Source organism: Dermacentor silvarum, chromosome 4 (genome assembly GCF_013339745.2).
Source record: "Dermacentor silvarum isolate Dsil-2018 chromosome 4, BIME_Dsil_1.4, whole genome shotgun sequence".
Classification (NCBI taxonomy): Eukaryota; Metazoa; Arthropoda; class Arachnida; order Ixodida; family Ixodidae; genus Dermacentor; species Dermacentor silvarum.
Window position 1 is genome coordinate 200600066 of NC_051157.2, and position 11257 is coordinate 200611322.

General features: G+C 46.2%; 1 protein-coding gene across 2 annotated transcripts in view; it reads left to right on the top strand.

The window, feature by feature from the left end:
- The window catches only part of LOC125944904 (uncharacterized), a 77188-nt gene extending 66444 nt beyond the window's left edge, over positions 1–10744 (top strand). For both annotated transcript variants that reach the window (XM_049666321.1, XM_049666322.1), the window contains one exon: positions 10512–10744. In XM_049666321.1, the coding sequence (XP_049522278.1) occupies positions 10512–10667 (156 nt within the window). In that variant the 3' untranslated portion in view covers positions 10668–10744. The remainder of the gene's footprint in view (positions 1–10511) is intronic.
- Positions 10745–11257: the final 513 nt, after the last annotated feature.

Consider the following 11257-nt stretch of genomic DNA (forward strand, 5'->3'; position numbering starts at 1 on the left):
TAATGAAGAGGTGAGTTTCTGGGGCCGGATTTAAAGTTTGGAACCACCTTCCCAATTTTCCATTCCTTTCGAAGCTCACATGAGTTCAGGGATTGTTGGGAAATTTTCGCCAGTATCATGGAGCTAACGAGGCTAGTGCTTTTAAGGAATTTATTGTTAATAGAATCGAAACCCGGTGATGAATGATACGGTAAGCTATGTATTAGCTTCTAATTCCAGGTACTTCAACAATTAGAGGATGCATTGGTTAAGTATTTGTACTGGTATGCGTTAGGAGGTTCAACATTGCCAGTTTTCGAAAATTGACTTGTAAATGAATCGTTTAGTATGGTCGCACATCTGTTCTCGGAAACAGCCTTTTCAGATGAATCTTCTAATGAAATAGCACTATTAGTTGTTGGGTTTATTATTTGCCAGAACGTTTTAAGATTTGTTTTTAGTATTTCGGGTAGTGTACTAGACAAGTAGTTGTCTTTAGCAGTTTTATGATGTATTCAAGTTTCATGCATGCAGGGTGTTTAGGATTACGGGCAAGAAAACAACAAATCCGGTGAGTTCGAATAAAACGTGCTAAATGAGCGAGAATCGCAGTAGAACTTGATCGAAAGAACTTCATGGAACCGAAGAAACATGTCCCAATTAACAGGAGTTGCTTTTGCTGAGAAGGATGTGCAGAGGTGCGACAGCATCTCTCACACCTTCCTAATGCTGTTAGATATGCTTTGAATAAAGAAGTGAATGTAGCAGCTAGTTTTTCTCGTTTGGGCGTGGTCTGTTTCCGATTCGAGGAGACGACGTCGATGACTTATCAGAACAAAACAATAGCACCTGCAGTAGGAGTCCAAATTATCGAACAACGCACTGTAAGGCGTCCAAAATTCCCCTAGTCCTTGTTATGGTGGACTATTGAGCGACTAGTGGCGCGAGGAAGGCTGTTAACGTGTGGGATTATATGCTATGCTATGCAATGTACTAAAGATCTAATAAATATTTCCCTGCTTGCGTTTCCCTACCGCTTTTTAAAGGTGGCTTTCTGCACAGAAGGCGGTTGTCTCAAGAAATTTATTTCAGATCCTGCCTCTTTATAAAAAATGTCACAGGCCTGCGCGGCATACGCAGCACAGTCGCAGCGTAAGCTGGTGGAGCGGCTAAAGAGTAGCTCCAATTTGTGCACCACGCACAACAGGGTCTTCGCAGCAGTCTATTCGCCTCGTTTTGACGAGAGCGATGCGAACTGTCCGCCCGTCGTCGACGGTCAGCTGCGGCTTGTAATCCTCACTGCACAGCAGTCTGCTGAGCCCGATCTAGCCTTACACTGCAACTTACATGTCGGGCACGCTGCGTTTGCAGACACCTTAACTAGATGGCGCCACAATACTGGCGGGGCTCGGCACCTTGGGATCGCGTTGACTGGGCGCCTCGTCTGAATCGCACCTCGTCGTCTGCGCCTGCGCACGCTGCGATTACAGGAACCTTACCTAGATGGCGCCACCACACTGGCGGATGCTCGGGGCGTCTGCGCCTGCGCGCTTTCCTTATAGGGCATTTTTGGCTGCCCGATATCAAGCGCATTGCGTGGCTCAGTGGTAGAGTATCTGGATTCCACGCAGCGGGCGCGGGTTCGATTTCGCGGGAAATGGGTATTTTTTTCGCATTGCCGGCGATAGTAGTTACGGTGGCGTACGCCGTTGGCGGCGGCATCATCGCGAACCGAAACGGCTATCGGGATGAGCCCATAACAGCTTGCGCTGCAAAAATTACTTGGAGCTTGCTTCTGTTGTTTTGTCGACTGCGAGTTCCGGAACCGTTTCCGATTAGCGTATAGTCGTTATCATCGAATCGTCATCAGAGCGCCTCAACGTCGGTTCCACATTCACGTTCTCCATCACTCCTTGTATCAGGGTGCCGTGATGCCCTTTTGGGGAAACGAACAGCTTCTCTCTTCATTGATACATCATTTTACAGTGGCGCATCGCATAGCTCTGTAAATAATTACATTTGTTGTGCTTCGAATAGACCTTATAGAAATTCTATCTCCCAGGTAGCGCAGTTATACCTTTTCAAACGTGTCACCTGAGCTGCTTGACATTATAGCACGAGAAAACAGCGTTCGATTGAGGAAAAACAAAAAATAAACAAGGATGCTGTGATGTAGCAGCACAAACCAAAAGACAGGAAATGTATTCTAGTCGTGTTATGCATGAGTTTATTCCAGTGCTTCACGCATATTTTAGGGGGGGGGGGAGACGTTTAAGATACATTTATAAGCTATTTAGAGCCGTACAATGACATCGAAACTGGAAAGCAGTCGGATTGAAAACAGTGAGCGTCATCATCATCTGTACTGTCCTCAGCTTTGTCTCTGACAGGGCTTCGTAACTAACCCCTTGGGGCGAAGGTGCCGTCACAGTATTGCTAGCTGGTGCGAGTGGTATCGCTTGAGGCGGTTGACGTGGACGGCATCGATGAAAGAACGAGCCATGGTGAAATCGAGGGGAATTATTTCACATGTGACGCCAGCCACTTGGCGCAAGACACGTTGCGGGCCAGGGAAGGGCGAAATATACTTGGCGCAAAGGCCACTATTCCGTGTCGGTGACCAAACAAGGACCATATGACCATTGTTGAAGTGGGCATCGGAGTGGCAGGCCTCATAGACGCGTCATTCTTATTACTGCGAAGTGTTGAGCAACAGACAGGCAATCTGGCGTGCCTCTACAGCTAAGAAGATGGCACAATGGGCGTATTCTGATGCGGTATCAAAACCAGCAAGAAGAAGCCTTGTCAAAAGGCTGTGGGGTACAAGTCAGTAAGCTAGATAAAAAGTAGAAAACACCGCAGAGTCTTGTCGCGAGCAGTTATAGGCAAATATTACGACTGGCAGCACGGCGTCCCAGTCCCAATCGTCGGCAAAAACACACATGGCAAGCGTGTCGGTGACATTTATATTTATACGTTGTGGGAGGCCATTTACCTGAGGTTGATACGCCGTGGCAAGCTTGTGCTTTGTAGCGCAGGAGTGCAATAGGTCCTGGAAAACGTTTGATAGCATAGGCGCCGACTACAAGGGGGGGGGGGGGGGGGCTCCGGGGCTCGAGCACCCTCCGGACTTTCCCGGGGGGGGGGGGTAATGACGAAGCCCCCCCCCCCCACTCCTACAATGTAATTACCAGAGTCGTGTTACCCAAAACGTTTATGGTTGTTTTTGAGTGGTCTCTACCTTTTCCCTTTAATTGTTATTGTGGCTAAAACCTAACTGCATCATTGTTGACGCGGACGTGCACGGCTTTTATTTATACTTTCGCTTTATTTCTGGAAATCCTAATAATTGGACAACAAGCGCATTAGAATTAAGCACCAACGACCGCTACCTTATCCATATTTTTTCACTTCAACATGTTAATTTAATTTCCAGTGTGAACACCATGCATAGACACATTATATTGCAATGTGCACACACGACAAAGTTTATTATATTTTTTAGGAAAAAGAGGTAGCCAACTAACAATTATTTCTAATGATATGGATAGTCCATGTCTAGAGAATGAATGTGTTGCTGTATATTCAACTAGCTACAAATTGCTTAGCGCCATTTTTTGACACTGAAAAATACTTGCAGACTTCACCCCTTCAGCACAGTCTTTTATCAATGGTGTGATAAATGCACGTGAATGATATGTGTCTCAGCATAGCTTCTTTTGCCAGTAGGTAATGCGAGCGACTCACAAAAAAATTAAAATAACTTACATTTATTGGCGATGCAAACATCGCCACGTGCATGCAGATGTCATAAATATATACGTATAATTAACTTAGTAACTCAAATGACGCCAAGCCGGATTCACTTGACATCAGAATCAATAGCAGTCATGCGCAGCAGAGCTTTTACTAGGACTCAGAATAAAAAATAAAAAAAGAGGCTGCAGCTTCGCCGCCAAGACGAAGCAGTATTAGCAATAGCGCAGCATAAGACAATTACACGAAAGAAGATTCTTCCCGTCTAAATACATATACGAGCCGCACCCCCCAACTTGAAAGCAAATATTTTTTTTTAGTCCAACCGAGAAGCAATCGCGTTCAGCGCTGATTCCGATCGCGCTCCACTGCGAATTTTCCCGTGCAGCGTACTTTCGCGCGTCACACCTATTTATAAAAAAAAGTCAGTTACAACTTAAGCAGACATGAGAGGTGTCCCGCCCTGATCACTGAAGCGCAGCAGCCGATATCCACCGCGAGTAAAAAAAATAGTCCCGCTGACGCGACTCGGCCCAGCTCGGCTGCCATGTCGGCGGGGTCACCGGCCGTCCGGCTCATCACGTCAGTGTAGAGTGCGCGCCCATTGGTGGGTGCTCGTGTGCATCCGCCTTTGGGGGGCAATGCCGCTGCCCGTTGTACACGAATATAGATGGCGAGAGGAGGCGATCGCAGAGGTTTACGGCTGATTTCATACTCGTAGTTGGAGAAATTTGACAAAATAGCCCGGTCCCATGTAAGGCTCGTCAATATTGCGGCAAAAAAGTGCGGCCCTCATACGAGTCTGTACGTTGGTTATATCGCCTATATGAATTGTACCAACATTTACTTACTAATTAAAATATCAACCATCGTACAATTTACGGACCATGGAAACCTGTAATTATCTCGCTGGATGACCACGAGCAGTCGCTATCACAACGCTGGCATTATGAAGAACGTCAGTAGCGGGGGCGAACGGTTTGTACAGCCATGCGATTCACCGCGACCCGAAAATTAGACTCATCATCATCATCTTCATATTTTTATGTCCACTACAGGACGGCCTCTGTCAGCGATCTCCAATTACCCCTGTCTCTTAACCTAGGCTATGCGATCTGCAACGCTTGGGGCGCGGAAAAACAGTCTAAGGCAGACAGCGCGCATGAAGTTAGAAGCCAGCCATGCTCGCCCTTGATATGTAAAACAATGGATGGCTCATACCCATTTAAGCAATGATTCATACCCCCGTAAAGGATCATTGCACCCCCCAATGATAAACAACAATTAGATATGGAACGTGGGCCGCGTAAGCGTCAACCGCGCACAGTCATTCGCAGCTGCGGCAGGGCTAGATGAAAAGGCCCGTGCTCTCCTCCCCATGCGCGTATTTGATCACGTTACCTCCAAATAACCCGAGTATTGGGCGCGTGTGAAGATAATGTCCATCAAGCCGCCATCCTTTTCGGCGCAGCGTTACGGACTTTTTCTCGCACCCACAGTGTATGGGTCGCTCTCTCATATGACTTTTGGACTCTATACGGAATATCACGGCGACGACGACAGCGATAATTTGCCTGGAGTGTCGACACATTGCGGTCGCAATAAAAGGAGAAATAGAAAACAGGCGTCGAGGTCGCTTCTACCGCGGCTGCGGACGTTGCCATGTGCACCGGCTACAAACACAGCATGGGCACCAATGACAAAACCAACAGTGGGCACCTCGCTTATCGCTACTTCGCCAGAACCCGTCTGACGCTGAAAAGGAGGAGTATTTTCCATCGTTCCAGCGCACGTAAAGGGAACAGCCACCTCGGATGGTCCAAGCATGAACTCGGCGCCGATTAACTCCAAAATAAAGCGCCTGACCCGCGTATGTGTGGCAGAAGCAGGAAAAGTAGGAGTTGAGGACCCGTGTGTTCTAGTTGCTAGGCGAAAGAAGACTCCACGCAACTATCAAGGAGCATTCCTCAGCTCACGTGTTTCCATCAGTGAGTAACATGTACCGCCAGAGGTTCTATGAAGTACCTGACACAGTGCTGTCTTCGTTAAACAACAGGTATCCACCTGATATGTGGCAGCATAAGTGCTACATTGAGCAGCTTGCCATAGGGAAGGAAGACCAAGCATATATAACATAGTTCTACGGTGACGGCCTTGAACCAGGACGCCTGATTTTGCATAGAAATATGCTCGCTGATATTTTAAGCAAGCAAAGGTCGGCATCGTGGCACACATTCGAGGAAGTCGTGCACATGTTTACGGGTGGCAAGGGTGAACACCGGCTAACCCTTTTGTCGGAAATGGCCAAGATCAAAAAATTGCGTTGGCCATACCGGTCTCGTCGACCACATCCGAGAGGTTCTTTTCTTGGCTTCGGTGACTGAAAATGTACTTGCGGTCGACGACTAGACAAGCCCGTTTGAACCATCTGGCAATTTTGCTCCCCCAAAAAGAACTTATTTGAATAACTTTTCTGACAAGTTCATTTCAAAATCATGTGCCCGAACAAACACTTTTTCAATGATGGTGAAATCATCGCATCAGACAACAAACTGATGTCTTTAATAGGAGAGAGCAAGGCACCAACTTACAAGTCAAAGCAAACCACCTGACTTAGAAAACAACGCAAAACGTTATACAAACGAATGAAAATGGGGTACATAACAGTGCAAGCATAATGAGGCCATTTGGGTAAGAAAAAACGCGTGGTTGCGCTATTTGTAAAACTCCTTAGTCTATCTGTGCATTTTCCTTATAAATTTTTACTCGTCATATGCTGCATTTGCCGCTCAATAACACAATGCACGCCGTTGCTATATTTGCTATCGAGTCCTTTCGCGCTTTTGAGATATCGTTGTCGTATTTACTTATTTGTTAATATGTTTATTTATTTGGGCACCTGATAATTTTTACTCGATAATCCTTTATTCTGCCTCCGGAAAATAAACGAAACCAGTGGCATATGGAATGCTTTGACAAGTATTGAAACTATCGCGTTATGGAATCACATTATACTTATGCTAATAATTCTAGTCATAACGTTTTTGTGTTCAGAAATTATTATATATCGTTTAATTTTTATATATGTTAAGTTTTATCTTCGCAATAACTGACCTTTCGTCAGGCAAAGATTTCTTGATTGTATCTTTTGTTTTAAAACTTTTACAAGGCGTTCCATAGTTTTTTTTCATAGCTAGATGTGTACTTGTGCGACGTAATACGCACAAAACACATATATCTCCCTAACGTTTTTAACTGAATGCGCTTGTCGCATGGCTCAACCAAGACTCTTGGCGGTGCGAGGGGAGTCGGGCTGTAAAACTGAATTGTCTTCTACTCTGAGGTCTTGCAATTACTCACTTCAGTGAACAATCGTTCGAGGTGACACGGAGTTTCCAGTGTAACTGTAATTAAAGGTAATATATACGTACAGAGGCTCCACTGCTAAAGGGAACACCGGAGCGCATGGCGTCTGCTCGGCGCCGCCACCGGCTGGTGGCTGCAACAAGTTTCGCGCAGGCTCAGTGTGCGCTGTGGGCGGTGCTTTTTAGTCGTCTGCTACCGTCTGCTGCCGCGCTTCGTATAGTAGAGAAGCAAGCCGTTCACGCCTTTTTAATGTTGGCCGGCCAGTGCATGGCCACACACTGATAGCGAGCCATTGCAAAGCTGAAGGAAAATTAGACGAGGCAAAATATTCACAAGCAGGTATTTTTGCCGTTTCAGCTTACAAGACAAACATTATCATTTTTTTACGGATGTGTCTTTGTGGCACAGCTATATTAGAGAATACTTCTTCGTGCGTAGTGCCCATCTCATTTGTACTACTGCATATTCGAGTTGTTGCAATGCGTAGGCTGCACAAATAATCCACAAGTGCCTTTAACGAGCATATTAATTTATAAAGAGCTATCACACGAGTTATCATTGAATCATGGGAATCTACGTGCACAGTAAAAAAATGTTGAGCGGGCAAATCTTTATGAAACGAGATGGCGAGCACAAGTCATTGCTGCTGATGGTAAGGGCATTCATGTTATTATACATCAATCCAGTCACTTTCCTTCCAGCTAAAAGTAAAGTGGCTGCGTTCAAACACGAATTACGCGAGTGCTTGCTTCGCGATGATCTGAAGCACGGCAGCTGATCGTAGCAGACGACGAAAGAGCACCCCCCACAGAGCGCACTGCGCCTGCGCGACACTCGTTGCGGCCGCCGACGGTGGTGGCGCCGAGCAGACGCCACGCGCTCCGGTGTGCCCTTTAGCAGTGGACCCCTCTGTAAATACATATATGGATGGGGTGCAGAAAGCTGGTCAGGCCCGTTACCCCCCCCCCCCCCCCTCCGGAAAAATGAAAAACTTTCCGCCTATGGAAGTGACATCAATCTGTGTGATCTGTGAGGAACTGTCGTAGAGAGTCGCGGTGAAGTGTGACGTCTCCGAGGAGGAAATCAGTGACGTCAGTGTCACAGCTGGTTGAGAGAGCCTGCGTGATCCCGTACCTGATAGTACAGTGTGTAGCGACTGCCATCAACTCATTTCCACTGGCAGATGGCGCGAAAGGGCCAAGGAGGTCAAGACCAAATGTAAAGAATGGCTCGGATGCGACGTCAAGCGGTTGTAGGCGACCAGCTTGGAGTACTTCTGGGGAGTACTCCCAGATACATAAAGCGACCTAACGTCAAAAGGAACGGTAAATACGGGACCAAAAGAAGCCATGTTCAACCCGGGGATACGACCTAGAGTGGAGACTCCCAAATGACCAGCGGTACGGACATCCTGAAGCTGCGGAAGGACAGTTTGGCGCATGAGTGGGAATGACCAGGAGCAGTTCAGATCCGTCTGGGTACATGTAACGGTACAAGACGCCATCCTGGAGCGCCACCATACGTAGAGTAAGGGAGGGTGTCTGACAAAACAGAATAACGTCTCGCAAGTAGGGGTCAGGGCGGTGCTGGTCTCCGGTGTTCTGACACTCAGAGACATCGTTCAGGCAGTGTCGCAGCTCTCGGTAGGATCAGGCAGGTCTACTGTGTGGCGCTACAAGCAACCGGTGTTTCTATATACTCGGCTGGCCGTATTCACAATTGTGTATGAGTAATCTTGGAGTGGTAGAACCCACCTATCCCAGACGCCTGCAGGATCCTTCAGGGATGACACTCAGCATATTGTAGCATATTGCAGCATATTGTAGCATATTGCAGCATATTGTATTGTACGTGTACAGGACCCAGAGCAGCCACGCTACATTCATCGGAAGTAGTGATGAACATATATAGAACACAGAGGCTCCTTCTGCAACAAGCGATGAAGCTACAGTGGCCTTGCAAGACATGTCCGGGGGAATAGCGGTAGTAGATGGAAGAACAGTCGGTGTAGTTAAAGATGGAGGAGATGTGCTTGAAAAGCTTGCGCCCCTTCATACGCCAGGCCTCATTACTCAAAAGGTGCGAGAGAGCTGAAAAAATGCCAACATTAAAGGAATGCGATATCGGCCCATGACCTTGCATTGAGTATTGCATAAAATATTCAGCAAGATAAATTCGAATAGAATACGGCGACACTTAACTACAATCAACCAAGGGAACAGGCTGGCTTCAGTAAATTATATTCTACAATGGCTCATGTCCATGTCATCAATCAGGTAATTGAGAAATCTGTGGAGTACAATTAACCTATCTATATGGATTTCACAGATACTTGATTCAGTAGACCGAGAAGCAGTCCTGAAGGCATTGTGTAATCAAGAAGCACATGAGCTCATGAGGCATACATGAATATCTTCGGAAATAGCTACAAAGATTTCACACCTAACTTGATTATCCACAAGGAAAGTAGAAAATGGCTAACAGGTAAGGGTTTGGGCAATGGGACACAATCTCTCCAATGCTATTCACTTCGTGCTTAGAAGTATTCAAGCTAATAAACTGGGAAGGCTTAGGAATGGGGACCAACGGCGAATATCTCAACAACCTTCGGTTTCCAGATGACATTGTACTGTTCAGCAACACTGGGGATGAATTGCTGTAAATGATTGAGGCACTTAAATTTGAAATTGTAAGAGTAAGGTGAAGATTATTAGGCAGAACACACCGGCAATTTTCAATAGTCTGGGGAAAGAAACAATAATTCAAGGTCGCCAATCAGCGTCTATTTGTCTGCACAGGAGTACTTTTATCTAGGTCAAAACACGAAACCGCTATCATAAGGAGGGAAATTACAGAACAATAAAAATTGGTTGGAGTCCATAAGGCCGTTATTTTAATGCGTGACTGGGAGCTTACCACTGTCGTTGAAAAGAAAAGTGTACAATCATTGGATTCTGCCGGTGCTAACATGTGGGGCAGAAGCTTGGAGATTAGCAAAGAAGCTCCAGAACAAGTTAAGGATTACGCAAAAGCGATCGAAGGAAGAATGCTAGGCGTACTGTTAAGCGACAGGAAGAGAGTGGTGTGGATCAGAGAGTAAACGGGGATAGCCGATATTCTATGACATAAGGATAAAGATATGCAGCTGCTCAGGCCATGCAATATGTAGCACAGAGAAACAGTGGACCATTAGAGTTGCAGAATCGGCATGAAGAAGAGGGAAGAGTCGAGAAGAGAAGGGAAGAGAAGGAAAGAGTCGAGAATGGCAGAAAATTAGGTAGGGTGATGAAATTGGAACCAGCCAGCGGAAGGCAGAGGAAATTGGAGATCGCTGGGAGCGGCCTTGGTCTTGCAAGGGACATAAATATTGGCTGGTGATAATGATTAATCGGAATTCATATTTCTTTCAGACTATGTCAAAACTCCGCCTCGAGAGGATGCAACGAGGCCTGAGGTACATCTGCCAGACTGGTGTTTGTGAAAACGGTGAATGTAAACTCGGCGCTGTTTATGTTCCCTGTTGGAAACCGAAAAATGAAGACGTGAATCAACGCTCACCGCGCTAATGTGTGCGCGGCTGGAGCTAGACTCCTGTGCAAAGACTTTCTTAATTAGTCCCAAAGCATATCCTAATAAATTCTTACTACAACCTTCTGTTTTATGTATTGTGTGTAAGAATAGGAATGCTACTGTCTTGAGATATTTGAGAGTAGTAGTTTAGGTTGCCGCTGTAATATCTATTGACTTTCGAGTCAGCAAAGAAAACGTGTACACGAGATTTGACAGAGTGGGTGACAGGAAGACATTTGATTGCACAAATGTTGTCAGAACAATTGTTGAGTAGCCGTGACAATATATATCCTGCACGACTCCCTTGGTAATCAGCAAGCGCATGTGCTAAACCCAGTGAATGAATTGGAAGCTTGCATCAAGCCCACTGGGCTATTGAGACTATGCGGAATTGTATGATATACAGCAACACATTTAATGAACAAGCCACCATGCTGGTTCTTGGGCAATAATATTATGCTGCTGTTTGCGATGTTGCGGGTTCGGATGATGGTCGTGGCTGACACATTCCGACAGCGGCGGAATGCACGAACGCTTGGGGTGCACCTAAAAAAACTCCAATAGGCCGAATTTATTTCGGAGCCCA